Below are 15,168 nucleotides of genomic sequence, written 5' to 3'. Positions count from 1 at the left end.
CCAATAGACTTCCTAAGCTGCGTAGCAATCAGCCTACCCAAAACCAAAAAAGAGCTGTGTGTGTTTAATCACTTTACATGATTTTCATGTTAGATATAGATATTAAAGCTCAAGCGGTATGTGGTGGGGGGCATTTTCTGAATAAATATGCTCCAAACCTCTCTCTTGATTTATGTATATTAGTATTTCCAGGGCTGTCAAACTGGCACAATGCATTTTGTTATCTGTTAAAGTACCCCCTACGTGCATGCATTACTGGTTGAGACACAGAAAAGGAAAAAAGTCAATGGCACACAAATAGAGAGAGTAATCCATAGGTGTACAAATTGTTTATGGTTGACTAATGAATACCAGCCTGGTTATAAATCAAAGGTCAGGTTAAAATGACTGGCAAAGGAAACCATGGTTAAATGTGTTGGAAAAAAAACAAATATTGAGCACAGTTGACCTCTATGACTAAGCCTTAGTGTGCAGGGCAAAATGCATCGGGGGGGCGTGGCCAGTGAATCAGCGTTGGCTGATGCCATCACATTTACCTACATGCATGGGGATGGCTGAACAGCATCCTGTACCTCTCATACTGGCATTTCTGAATGAGTGAAAGCTGCCACCAGCACTCCTTTTCCTGAGTTCAAGCAGCCAAACACACTACACCTCAGGCTTGGAGTGGCACTACAGGGTTCTAAAGGTTGTAAGGAGTGCAATTACCTTATGCATGGCAGACAGAAAAGACCTTAAGAGGTTAGTACATAATACAGATAACCAAAGTTTTATAAGTGCACCAAACACAAAGCATGAGCAATTTTTCCAGCAGCATTTACCTGGGGACAGATTGACTTAGTACTCTGATCTGCACCATGCTGTCCCTCTGCCATCTGCCGACTGCTGTTGCTGCCAGGAGTTGTCCACGAAAGACAGCTCTGGCATCCACCTGGCCTGGTTCCCAGCTCTATTTCCATGGTTTTAATGTCAGTACTGTAGACAATACTTATTAATAAAATTGTCATATCTGAAATTATATCAGTGTGTTGCTCTGTTTTCTTCCCATCCCTACTATGTAAAATATCTCCATTCCATCATTAGGCAGCCTGTCAATCTTTGGACTGAAGTGCACAAAAGTAACCATTCTTTGTGTTCAGTGGACTAATCGGCCTTCCGTTATCAGGACTATGTGCTAACCCTTTGACTCCTTTTCTGTCTGCCATAAATAAAGTATTTGCTCTCCTTGTTTGTGCTTTTGCACATTGCTGTTTGGGAACCTCTGTTTCATAAGGCATTTTATACCCAGTTCCTCTGATGAAAGGGATTTCTGTCTACAAATGTTTGTATACAACATATAAAAGTACTTATTCACCATGAAAATTTACATTATTTCTTTGGTTATAAGATTACAATAGTAATAAAAATTATTTAAAAAAAAAATATAGGTCCCTCTGGATTTGCTGCTTTAGACTCCAACCTCCATACAGGTTCTATACACATAGAAGGTAGTGATTTGCTCTTTATTCTTCATCATGTGGTGTAAAACATTACACACTAAAACAAATAATTACTTGATTCTTAATCAACATATAGAGTATTTTAAATAGATTATCCATTCTATACCTCCACTTGGCTTGGACTCATAAAAGCATGCCTGCACTGAGGGGATGCAGTTCAGAAATCCATTTTTTCTAGTATTGCTAAGTACACTCTTTGGAGCTCCATAACATTGTACACGGATTGAACATAGATTTAAAGAAAAAGTAAATTGCTGTTACTTTTGTTACTTACAAAGGGGAACAGAAGTATGGACTTCTATATTATTATACAGTAGCCCAATGTGCTATGATATAAGATAACTACAATGAGTGGAGTGGTATGACAAAATTTAACAAACTGGAAACTCTTAATTGTGCCCAATAAAGAGACGCTGTCACTTTGTACATTCAAGGTAAAGTGACAGTGTCTGTGCAGAAGGGCCCCTGCCCCAAGCATGCCCACCTTGCCATTGTTCTCTTGCCAATCATTCCACACTTGCAGCTGGTACCAAAATCCAAGTACTGGCTGGTTTTGGACACTAGGGGAAGAGGTGTCATCATTCCTTCTGTCATATGATAGCACTCAGATTCAGCGATTGGCTGCTAGACCCAAACATTGTTACATGGTTCCCCATACCCAGAACAGTTGCCTTTGGCTAAATGATGACATTTTGTTGAAATCTGATTTTTGATAACATTTTGGGGACATGAAAACAATTTTGTTCATCCCTTGTCAGGACTTCAACAATATATCAACAATAGTATTAAAAAACTTCAATCCAACCAAATCCAGTCATTAACATTTGGCAAACTATGTAACAATAATATTATCAATGTTTGATGTCGACATCACCTTTCTCTTTTAAAAGTGGTGAAACTAAATCTAGCAAACACAATTTTAAATTTCAGCAAGTACAGCTAATAAATTTTTGCATTATTGTTTTGACAATGCAGGCGTGTTGCTAGTCTGCCTTCTATAAATTTGAAGAGATGATGCTACAAAACAAAAATCATTTGGTCATAATTTTTATGTGACTGTTAACAGTCTGTTTAGATATAAAAGCAGTATGAAATCTCTGTGCATTAGCAAGTTCCTGGAAGGCCCTCTATTCAACATATCCTGTGCAGACCAGCTTGGAGACTGAGAGAATTCATTATGCCTCATCAATGTACCATGGTCTCCTCTGGAAACACACACTTCAAGCCTTGTGCTGCTTTACCCAAACATTATGGCTCCCACAGTTTCTTATCACACTCTTCTAAACACATCAAACAAGGTCACAAGATCCACCATTTGTTCAGCAGCAAGAGTGCCCATAATATTGGATCAAAGGGACCCAAGATGTCAGTAGGAAGTTTTCATTTAGGTAAAGCAGGACATGGACATGGACATGGATTTGGTCATGGTTTTGGAGGAACATGTGGTTCTGGAAGCATCACCCCAGTTACTGTTAACCAGGGTCTTCTGGCCCCTCTCAACTTGGAGATAGATCCAAACATCCAAAGAATGAGAACGGAAGAGAAGAATCAAATCAAAGGCCTCAACAATAAGTTTGCTACCTTCATTGACAAGGTAAGAAAGTTTATTGAATGACAATATATACAATAATAATTTTTCTTGGTGCTCCAGCAGCCACAAATAAGGTGTAAGTTTATTAAAGTGAGATAAGCCATGATGGTAACTATTACGGCTTATCTTTGCTGTGCAGCAGTTTAATAGGCTGCTATGGGCAGTAGTGAGGATGTTCTCTGCTTCTCATCACAGTTCAGGAGAAGCTGCCAGTGATTACTGCACAAAGGGCCAGTTTAATAAGGAATGAAAGAAGCACCCCACTGGCTATTTGTGTAATTTATCTCACTCTCTGCTTCTCCACCTCATAGGTGTGTGTGACCATTCATAAATAATTGTATATTTATGTATATCAGGACATCTCTGTGAGAATTGTAACCAAGTGTATTTATGACTTTAAAAATAAACTCGATAACAAGTGCCACAGGCAGGGCTTTTTTTTCAGTGGGAACGCGGGGGAACACACTAAATGTATGTAATGGCATGGGTTGCTGGGTGCTGGAGAATCTATTGTTGCTGGCTGCTGGGGAACTATTCTCACTGGAGGTGCTATTGTTTCAAGGGGGGTTATTGTTGTTGGGAATGTCCCATGTTCCTGGTGGGAGATCTATTGTTTCTGGGAGGGGTCAACTGTTGCTGGGAGGGATCTACTTTTGAGAGAGAGGTCTATGGTTGCTGACAATTGGAGGGGTTGTTGATTCAGACAACTGGGAGATCTGTTGTTGCTGTTAGTGGCCCATTGTTGCTGGAATGGATCTATTGTTGCTAGCGAGGGTATTTAGTTGCTGGGGGACTTTTGTTGCTGGGGGTGAATATTGTTGCTGGGTGGATCTATTGTTGCTGGGGGATCTAACGTTGCTGGTTGCAGAAGATCTATTTTACTGCTTTTCATTTTATCATGAATTTATCCCATACACATACAAATTACCTAGTATCACAAAATGATACTTGGGTCTATATTCTCTAAAAGGGGCAATACTGGGAGTTGGGTAGGAGGTGGAACCAAGAAACAATGCTTGCAGGTGAGTAGGGGGCGAAGACAAGGGGCAACTCGGAAGGGAGAGTACCTGCACTTATTTCCTGAAAAAAAACCCTGCTCACAGATATGTCTTGATATAAATAAAACACAATTATTTATGAATGGTCCCTGTCACGCAGGTCAAGCTTTACATTTGATTTTTCATTCAGGAGTATTTGTGCTACGGGTATCACAAGATCCTGGGCTGACTGCTGCTATCTCACTTCTACTACACATCGTGGCCATTCACTGTGTATTTTATACATTAGGCAGAGAAGAGAAATAGAAATGTTAACAAACCATCTTTCTTCTGAGCTTTATACATGGTAAAGGACCTCAGTATGAAAAGGTCGTAAACTTCACAGTTTAAAAAGCATAGTGTTTTCCTAGGAAAGCCCCTTACATAGCGGATATACCAAAACACTAAACTGGGCATGTTTTAATCTATCCATCAATAAGTTTTATCATTAGCGATAGTAAATAGGAAACATGGGCAGCTGCATATTTCTTTTAAAAGTGTTAATGAAACAGGGCTATTTGAGAGATCCTGTATCAAATACATATTCGTACAATGTGGAGTTCTCTAAGATGGTATGACTCTATCTAAAATTAAAAGAGACCGATCACCCAATTATCTGATTTTTAACATAGACTTCATATAATGCAAACATGATCTAAAATAAGACCACATTGTCTAGTGAGTAGGAACACAGAAGACACATTGAAATTAGACCCTGTTACCTGTCTTCATATGATGCCCCAGTATAGACGTACTGCACATCAATCAGAGCACTGAGAACCTGCTTAATCTGCCAGACACTGGGTAATGTAGCTCTCAATACTTAGAATACAGCAACCACAATACTATAATAATGTCACACTGAGGCAAACCACTATCCTTATAGTATTTAATGGCTGCTAATGGTTATGCTGTACTTCATTTTATTTTTCTTACAGGTGAGATTCCTGGAACAGCAGAACAAGATGCTGGAGACCAAGTGGGCTTTTCTACAAGAGCAGAGGACATCCAGTTCTCAGATTGAACCTCTGTTTGAGGCTTTTATTGGCAATCTCAGGAGACAACTCGAGAGTCTGGAATGTGAGAGTGCTCGGCTAGAGGCAGAACGGAACAGCATGGAAGACATGATGGAAGAATTTAAGAGAAAGTAAGTTACTTATTATTAGTTTGCGTTCACTTTGAAACCCCCCCCCCCCCCCAGTACTGCAGATCAGAAAGCTTTTAAAAGGTTTAGGTGCACATTTATTGGGGTGATGTGCAAAAGGTATGCCAGACTCCCTATTATGTGTTGATTTTATACAAAAAAGTTAACCACTTGCCCTCTGGAAGATTTATCCCCCTTCCAGACCAGGCCATTTTTTGCGATACGGCGCTGCGTTACTTTAACTGGCAATTGGTGGTCATGCAACACTGTATATAAATTAAATGTACTGTATGTCCTTTTTTCCCCACAAATAGACCTACAAAATATGGGACATATACTGGATTTTTTTTCATTTACTTATTTTTTATACTAGTAATGGCTGTGATCAGCGACTTATAGAGAGACTGCGATATTTTTACACTAATTGACACTTTGTGGGAACCAGTAACACTAATACAGTGATCAGTGCTAAAAATATGCACTGATCACTGTACTAATAACACTGGTTGGGAAGGGGTTAACATCTAGGGCAATCAAAGGGTTAAATGTGTGCCTAGCTATGTGTTTGGTGTACACTAGGTGGTGCTTGTACTAGGGGAAGTGAAGGATCGTGTTCCCAGCTTTTCATGGACACACGATCCTTTACTTCCCCAGGACAACATGTTTCGCGCACAAGTGCTTTCTAAAATCCTGCAAGCAACATGTCGTCCTGGTAACCGGCCACATCTCCCCTGCTTGCGGCAGTACGCTGGGCTTCCCCTCCGTCTCTTGACATCATCCCGGGACGCCGCGATCACGTGGTCCCTGCATCTGACAGGCTCAATTCCATTCGTCACCACTGCACATCATCCCCGAGCGGACAGGCCGTCCACCTGACCCAGGCCCTTCCTCCAAGCCACAGGCTCAAGTGTTTTATGTTCCATTGCTTATTCCAATAAAGGTACTCCCCCTAGTGGGGTTTTTATATTACTATCACCACAGCGCTGTTTTTTCTATGAAGCTTCTGGATTCATCTATCTGATGGTAACAGCAGCAATGGTAACTCTCCTGGGTAATGCACCATTTACTGTGATCCTTATAGTACTGGGCCTCCTCTTGCGCTTCAGAATATTTGATTTTATATTAGATCACATCCCTATATGTTTTTTTACTTCAAACCTCTTTCCACCTAGTGGGTGACAGTGGTCCCCAGGCTGGAGGGGGGCCAGCTTTGCAGGGTTATGGTAGGGTGTGCTGGAGGCAGGCATTATAACACATTCTCTCCCAGAAGCCCAGTATGGTTGCCTTGCCATCTATTACAAATTTATCAAATTTCTTGATGGGTGCTTTGCGTGTGTTCTACCACGGGGAAAATTACAGCATGTATTGTTTGATTTTCCATGTGATCTTATGTACATTCATATTGCTCTATAACTAGTGTCTTATACAACAGACATATCAATAAAGTATGGATGGTTCTAATAAGTTACTTTAATGGCCTACTGTATTCTGGATGCTGGACTGTATTCATATATACTACTGACCACTGCACTATAATGATTGTGCAGAGCTTTGCACTCATACTTACTATGTCTTGTTCTGCATTGTGTCTCTGTCTTGAGGTGACCATTTTGTTAGTAGCGTGGTCTTTTTTCTCATATCAGATCATCCAACAGGGAAAGCAGTAAACAGTACATTAGTGACATCACAAAATCTCACCCCAAATCTGCTTGCAGCCAGAGGCAGCAGTGTCTTAGATATCACAGTGCAGGTATACAGCTATGAGGCTGTAGGCACAGAAGTGCAGACACCTTCACATAGCAGGAAGTTCCAGAGTACTACATAGACACATTTACATTGTCTAAATGTTTCTTATAACAGAGAAACTCTTCCTTTTTTGAGTTCAGATAAACTTTAAAATTCAAAGCCCTTATACTGTAACTCTGTCCTGAGCTACATCCCCAGCCTAGTCTCAAAATACCACCCAAACCATCCTCTTCACTCCTTCCAATACCTCTTGCTCTCTAACTTCCTCGTCACCTCTTCCCATGTTCACCACCAGGACTTCTCTCAGAGCCTATCCTGGCGAACTCCCTCCCTGTCAGCCTTTAAGCAATCTGTGGAAACTCATGTTTCCACAGCCTATCCTGCTTCTATATAACAACTGAATTTTACTTTCTCAAACTCATCCCCACATAGTTACTATTCTTTTTGTCACTTGCTCTTTCCTGTAGATTGTAAGCTCTAGCAAGCAGTGCTTTCCTAAGCCTCTGGTCTTGAACTGTTTTGTAATTACACTGTCTTTCTTTATTATTATACAGGATTTATATAGCAGTTTGCACAGCGCTTTACAAAATAAAGTGAGAAAATACAGTAACAATACAGTTCAGTACAAGAGGGTTAGGAGGGCCCTGCTCCTTGGAGCTTACAATCTAAGAGGAAGGGGCTGGTGGTACAAAAGGTAATAACTGTGGGCGATGGACTGGTAGAAGGAATAGAAGATTCCGTAATTAGCTGAAGGCAGGATAGGCTTCCCTGAAGAGATAGATTTTCAGAGATTGCCTAAAAGTGAGCAGAGTAGGCGATAGTCTGATAGATTGGGGTAGAGCGTTCCAGAGGATGGGGGAGGCTCTGGAGAAGTCCTGGAGATGAGCTTGGGAGGAGACAAGGGAGCTAGAGAGCAGGAGGTCGTGGGAGGAGCGGAGAGGACAATTTGGGCAATATTTGAAGACAAGATTGGTGATGTAATTTGGGGCAGAGTTATAAATTGTTTTATATGTGATTGTTAATGTTTTGAATTGTATTCATTGGGCAATAGGAAGCCAGTGGTGGGATTGGCAGAGAGGGGTGGCAGATATGGAACGATTAGTAAGGTGGATGAGTCTGGCAGCAGCATTCATGATCGACTGAAGAGGGGATAACCTGCGATGAGGTAGGCCAACGAGGAGGAAGTTACAATAGTCAAGGCAAGATATAACCAGGGAGTGAATAAGTTGCTTAGTAGTTTCAGAGGTTAAGAATAGGAGTATCTTGGAGATGTTGCAAAGGTGAAGTCTACAAGATTTGGACAGTGATTGGATTTGGGGCTGAAAGGACAGATGGGAGTCTAGGATTACATCTAGTACCCTGGCATGAGGGGAGGGACTGATGGTCGTATTATTGATCTTTATTTTGTAAGTCACAGTGGAAACTAGTGGCACTATATAAATTCATAAATTTTGTATAATAATAATAGTAATAGCCCATCTTTTCTCCTGCCTCTTATTTTAGTGCTTTTAAGCGATGACAGGTTGCATGCCCTCTACGTGTACAACTATGTGGTGGGGGAGCATGTACACTCTTTAACCCATTTCTGCCCAAACATAAGATGGTCCTTAGTACTATATACAATAATACATGACTGTAGGTCATGTGCTGTGGTACATAAATATTAATTATTTGCTAGTACAGATGAAAGTATAGTTTATTTTATTGTCAGATATGAAGAAGAAATGAACAGACGTGCTTCTGCAGAGAATGAATTTGTCCTGCTGAAAAAGGTAAGAATGTCATCTAGTACTTCCATTATCATTTAATTTATGCACCACTAACATGTTCCAGATGTTTGCAATTTAGAGAATAATACATACCCTAATAAAAAAAAGAGTTATGCTTTTTAAATGGTCTGTTCCAGCACATCTAGTATACTGTGGAACATGTATACCATTTTACTTAAGTTTATACCTGAACTCCAGGTACAAAAACATTAATTTAACTACATATTATAATATAGTATATTCCTCACAAGCCACAAAAGATATAGGCCCTTTTATCTTCACCAAACTTTGCACAACCAGAGCAGGAGGTGGATACAAGGTGCGCCGCCCCCCCCCCCCCTTCCCCAGGCCCTCAGGCCCACCATTCTCTGCCACAACCAACCACAATTAACCTCCCCCCCACCGCCACCACCCAAACATCCCCCTCCAGCCACTGCCCCCATGGAAATTGCTGTCCAAGGCAAATGCCTTGTTTGCCCTGTGGTGAACATGCCACTGTACAAGACCATTCACCTTGCACAAGTATCAGTGACTACAGGTAGAGGAAGCTCTACGCAGATGAAAAGTTTCAAGCTGGATTACACCACTGGTCTAAAAAAATAAAAGTAAAAAAAAGTAAAAATACACATGCCTCATTTAATTGGATAATATATGCTTATCTAAGGGTTTAAAGTAAATGTTTAGCATATATTACAGACATAAAAATCATGATGTGTACCTTCTGAAAAATGTTGTCTTTCCTAAACCAAATGCCTCCCTTGCCTTCATTTTATCAAGACTCATCTAACTAATGTTAATTGTAGGATGTTGATGCTGCATTTATGAACAAAGCTGAACTACAAGGAAAGGCTGATGCTCTGACCGATGAAATTAGCTTCCTGAGGACTCTGTATGAAGCGGTAAAACTCCATTAACCTATTGCTAAAAGATTCTTAACTTTTATTGATTTTCCTATCTAGTCTCAAAGTTTGGTTACTATCCATTCTGTAGGAGATAAATCAACTCCAGGCTCAGATCTCAGACACTTCAGTCATTGTGTCCATGGACAACCGCAGAAACCTGGACCTGGACAGCATTATTGCTGAGGTCAGAGCTCAGTATGAAGAAGTTGCCAACAGAAGCAGAGCTGAAGCAGAAGCCATGTACCAGTCAAGGGTAAGTCTAACATAGTAGCTGCCAGATGAACATTAAGATCCTTATTTAGTATGAATACCAGTGTTAAGAAAAAAATAACATGGTGATCCTTTTTTCCTAGTTTGAGGACTTGCGCATGGCAGCTGGCAGAAATGGAAATGATTTGCAGAACAGTAAAAATGAGATCGCTGAGCTAAACCGAGCAATTCAGAAACTTAAGGGAGAGATTGAATGTGCCAAATCTCAGGTAAATAAGAATTTTTTAGATTTCTTAAGTGTTCCCAGAATTTCACCAATACTCTAAGCAACACATTTCATAGAGCATTTAAATAAGGGGACTATTTAATCATGTTTGGGTGCAGGCAGAGTAATATCCTGCACTTCATTTCCCAACAATTAAATTAAAGTCCTGGCCTGCCCGGCGAATTGATATAGAAGAGGCTGTAACTTTGCTGGTGGGAAATGCAGTGCAGCACATTACTCCGCCTGCACCTGAAAGCAATTACATAGTCCACTTTTGGCCTGATTAGGTGTCACACCGATTCAATCGCAAACAATACCCTAACATGGTACAAGAGTCTGGGGCAATTTTTCTTCCAGAAGGTAAGATATGTGGCAGCCTTGTTTTCTGGCAGTAGGTGGAAGGATGGACATGCCGTTCAAATTCTGCAACCTGGGACAACCGTGTTCATGTGTGGCCAATCCAGGCTCCTTCTGGAGGACTCCTCTGCCTGGGGTGGTCGTGTGTGCAGGGAGGGGGTATTCCATCTGAAAAGTGCAGGAGTGCCCACTAGAAGGGTTGTGTGTAATTGGGAGGGGTAGTAGAATGTGTTTTTGGGTATAACTGCAAGTATGCCTATGGCATGTGTAAGAAATAGCAATTTAGTGAAAAAAATACACATTTTATTTAATTTCTTTATTTTCCAAAAAACTGTGGGAAAACATTTACAGCTTCAAACAATTCACCATGTCTCTTACTTAATATCGTGAGGAGTCTACTTTCCAATAAGGGGTCTTTTGGGAGATATTTGTGTAGCACTACCCCCTTAAGGGTTGCTTAGTAATTTTTTGGGTTCCCTGTTGACCTGGACCTCCTATTGAAAGCCCAACTTCTGCTGACACCATATTCTGTGCAGATGGGGTCAGTCCATGGACTCTCCAGTTTAGACTGGATGTCCCATCTCCTGCTGTCAGAAGGGCATGCTGGGCAGTGTGGCAGACCTGGTGGTCAGTAGGTTTCTTTCGCTCTTCCTCTCTCTCCAACTCTGGCTCTGTGGCCTAGTTCAGCACTTCTGCTGTCAGCACACCTCCTTCTCCTTCAGTCTCTCCCCACACTCTCTTGGCCAATCTCCCGGGCTTAGAAATTTATATGCCCCCTGCCTACACGCTCCCTTTCTTGGGAAATGTAGTCCCTGACCGCCCTGCTCTCCAGCTAAGTCCTGCTGTTCAGCATACAAGTTCCAGAGGGCTGTTCTGTCCATGTGAGTGACCCTGAATGACAGGCAACTCCCATCTAATGCCCAATGTATTGTATTGCAATACATTAATGTTTTGCAAGTAATAACATTTCAATGGGTTACATTTGTACATTTGGGCCTTGAGAATTAAGATAGGCAGTCAATACACTAGGACAGATCAATTTTCAAGTTTACTGTGTGTGCTGTAGCTTGTAGACTCTTTAACTTCAAATAGACTAAATAATATGCAATGATTTTGATTATTTTTTAACAAAGAAATGTAGCAGATTAAATGTTGGCCTAAATTTATGAAGAAGGATTACTTATTTGCAAAATTATATAACAGGAACTAAGAAAAACATGTTTTTTTCAAAATTTTAGATATTTTTTTAATTTATATAGCAAAAATGAAAAACCCAGTGGTGATTAAATATCACCAAAAGACAGCTCTATCTAAAAAAAATGATACTTTGTAATTGTCATTCATAGTAGTGCAGTACTGAAATCTGAAAATTGCCCTGAGCAGGAAGGGGCTGAAAGTGTCCAGTATGGAAGTGGTTAAAATATTTATTATAGTGACAGGGTTGCTTTAACTTCATAAAAAAGAAAAGAAAAGAAGAGTGGCCTAACTGAAGGAAAGGGACGAAAGTAAGAAATCTATTGTATTATTTACTGAAAAGTAATTTAAATGTGGAATGTCTCTTTAATTCCACAGAAATTTAAGCTAATGGGATATTGTTTTATAAAAACATTTTAAGAATTTGCTCTAGATCAGTTTATTTGGCTACATTTATAGGCAAATGAGCTACGAATGCTCAAGAATAAAAATGTAGCTTATGAGTTCATTAATCATGTCAATTCAACTTTTTTAAAAATCCTCTTTCCGTATATTCTTGCAAAATAGCAACAATTACAATTCACAAATATTACAAAACTTCTATCCTTGTATGAACCTTGAGCCTTCAGACCAGTGGTGAACAACTCACTAGGAATAAAGATCCTCAACTGTAGACCCTAGGGTTCCACATCATTTTCATTAACTGTGGTTCTAAGAATGCTATCAGGGACTATGTATATCCTTTAGGAAAGGGTCAAAGACTGAGGTCTTGGTGTGGTTGAAGACTGGATACATGCTATAGGACATGGTCAAGGGATGGGATCTATTACGACTGATGTGAATGTACAATATACTGTATATGTAAAGAGGTGAGTAAATTGATAGCGCTATATAAGTACCTGTAATAAATAAATAATTACAGATCATTGTCATACAGCCCTTTTACAACTTAGTGATCTCACTCCTACTGACTGCTGGGATCTGAAGGCCATACAATACACATCAAGGACCTTAGACAGTTCACCAGAGCTTTAGAAAGGAGTATCTACATTTTCTGTTTCTGGTCCCAAAAGATCATATAGCTTTGTCTGAGAGTGGTTGGATTGTGCTTGGCTCATGGCCCATCCAAAGGAGCTATCAGCACCAACATTGGCTATCAAAGAGTTAACTAATAAAACTTAATTTTTTTATCTTATTTGTATTTCCAGCCAAAACATGTCTGGATCAGTGTTCTTCCTGAAACTTTTAGCTTCTATAATTAATTCCTCATCCTTTTCATATTTTCCTAGCGTGCAGCCTTGGAATCCGCCATTAATGAGGCTGAGGAACGTGGTGAGTCTGCTGTCAGAGATGCCAAGCATAAGCTGGCTGAGCTGGAGGCTGCCCTGCAAAAGGCCAAGCAGGACATGGCTCGCCAACTGAGAGAATACCAAGAACTGATGAATGTCAAACTGGCTCTGGATATTGAGATTGCTACTTATAAGAAGATGCTGGAGGGAGAGGAGCACAGGTGAGTGTGATATTATTCTATCATTGCAGGTAAATAGATTATAGAGTATATGCTTTCATATTTAAAGAAAATCTGTTAGATTTCAAACAAGATCACAGTGATGTAGAAATTGTTTTACTGAGTAGCCAGCAGTAGTATATCACTACACACTTAAATCTCCAGCTGAAGTTTTATTAAAAATGCTGTTGTGGATACAACACCAAGGACATAATTTACCTCTAATGAAGTGTTTCCCATGTCCTGGCTGGCAGCCTGCTGCTGTTTACTGTAGAAATCTTTCCTCCACTGACTCCAGATACTCCTCACAGTGGTGCTCTTCCAGCTCCGCAGAGGTTAAGATCAGCAGCTGTGACTGTAAGCATTGGCGCCTCTTGCCCTCCCCTACCTCTTCAGTATTATCAGTTCTACACTGTTCTTCATAAACAACACTAGTGCATTGACACAGATGTAACAATAAACATACTTTGCTATATATGTTTTAACATGCATTGTGATATTTTTTGTCTTAGATTGTCTTCAGATGGAAATGTGAATATATGTAAGTAAACACACTAATCCTAATTTTGTTGTAAATTGCAATTCCTAGGAACAATGCTTTTTAAATTTTTTTTTTTTTTTTCTGTAGCTATCCTGCACTCCAGCCATGGGGGAAAACAACATTCAGGAGGAATGTCCCATGGGGGACATCATCATCCCAAAGGTGGACATAGTTCTGGCAGTGGAAAAAGTCATGGTCATGTTTACACAAGCAAGCACCATTCCAGCCATGAGCACCACTGCTAGAATGGGAAAATAGAATTATCATATTCCCTGTCAACAACGCATTTATTGCTACTACCGTTATTCCATTCTGCTGCATTATGCTTCTGCTTCTATGTACATTCCTAGCTTAAAGCTTCATGCTGCTATAGCCATAAATACAGTAAGGGCCTTTGTAAAGTCAATGGGAATCCAAAAGCAGCTTAAAGCAGGTTGATGGCGCTTATAAGGAGATGGTCAAAAGTAGGTTAGAAGGAGCTCAACTTCAGCTCAAATGTGCCTGTCAATGTGTTCTGAGAGATCCCAGAAATGTCTTAGCTAATGTCAAATGCAAACAGAAAGCATCTGAAAGCAAGCTGCATTTCCCCATCGATACAAGCTCAAAGCCAATCAGCACAGGCCCAATACTGTTACCTTAGCCTATTCCCTAATAAACTGCTGTTTACAGATTTGTGCTTTGTAGATTTTATTTTTCTTATTAAACATTTTTTTGTTGGTATCAAAAAAGTTTGCAAAAGACAAGTGCAATATATCTAAGGATGGCATATATTTCAATAAATACTTCTAATGCAGTATGCATTTGGTCCTTATTTTAACCAAACCGAAGGGCACAAAACAAGGAAAAGGGGATAACTGGGGAGCTAAAGGTAAAAAGAAAAGGAATGAAAGGGAAATGAGTTTATGGGTAATGGAGAAGAGCAGAGCATGAAGAGAATGGACAGGAAAGGAAAATAAGTTACATATCTATAAGAAAATCAGGGATATGGGCATTCAATGTTTGGTGTACAAATTGGACAATGGCTACAAATTAGATTTAACCAACTGAACTACTGTATATCCATTGGAGACAAAGGTACATCACAGAGTTTTTCCTAACAAATATCCCAGTTAAAAGCCTATAAGGCTTTTATATATGGCTGTTGTATTTTTTAGAATCTTTACTTTTTCTGAACAGCCAGTCCTTTCTCTAACTTAGGCAGCCTGCACATTAATCATCTTTTTTCACTCAACCAGCGGGTTGAACAAACAAAAATAAAGACAAATTTACCTTGACATCCTTCCCACTGAGCTATTGTGTTTTGATGGCAAGGGGACTATATCCGGCAGCACTGATCGACTGGGAAAAACCTGACAGGGTAATTACACAGAAGTTGGTTTATCAGATCAACATTTGTACAACCAGCC

At 40.0% G+C, this 15,168-nt stretch overlaps 1 protein-coding gene across 1 annotated transcript; it reads left to right on the top strand.

The window, feature by feature from the left end:
• Positions 1-2,622: 2,622 nt before the first annotated feature.
• Positions 2,623-14,558, top strand: LOC149433038 (keratin, type II cytoskeletal 7-like). The gene is made up of 9 exons (XM_089664726.1): positions 2,623-3,093; positions 5,066-5,274; positions 8,729-8,789; positions 9,590-9,685; positions 9,777-9,941; positions 10,042-10,167; positions 13,004-13,224; positions 13,734-13,762; positions 13,850-14,558. Exons 1-9 carry the CDS (start codon positions 2,677-2,679, stop codon positions 14,005-14,007), a joined length of 1,482 nt encoding a protein of 493 aa, XP_089520852.1. The 5' UTR covers positions 2,623-2,676; the 3' UTR covers positions 14,008-14,558.
• The last annotated feature ends 610 nt before the right edge of the window (positions 14,559-15,168 follow it).

The sequence above is a fragment of the Staurois parvus genome, unplaced genomic scaffold (assembly GCF_062004578.1).
Source record: "Staurois parvus isolate SC_StPar_1 unplaced genomic scaffold, SC_StPar_1.0 ptg002011l, whole genome shotgun sequence".
NCBI classification, from domain to species: domain Eukaryota; kingdom Metazoa; phylum Chordata; class Amphibia; order Anura; family Ranidae; genus Staurois; species Staurois parvus.
Note: the sequence above shows the minus strand (reverse complement) of the source record. Positions and strands in the feature narration are given on the sequence as shown.

Coding starts and splice junctions, on each gene's coding strand:
- LOC149433038 (XM_089664726.1), top strand. CDS start 2,677: ATGCCTCATCAATGTACCATGGTCTCCTCTGGAAACACACACTTCAAG. Junction 3,094..5,065: donor TTGCTACCTTCATTGACAAG/GTAAGAAAGTTT, acceptor TTTTTCTTACAG/GTGAGATTCCTGGAACAGCA. Junction 13,763..13,849: donor AGATGGAAATGTGAATATAT/GTAAGTAAACAC, acceptor TTTTTTCTGTAG/CTATCCTGCACTCCAGCCAT.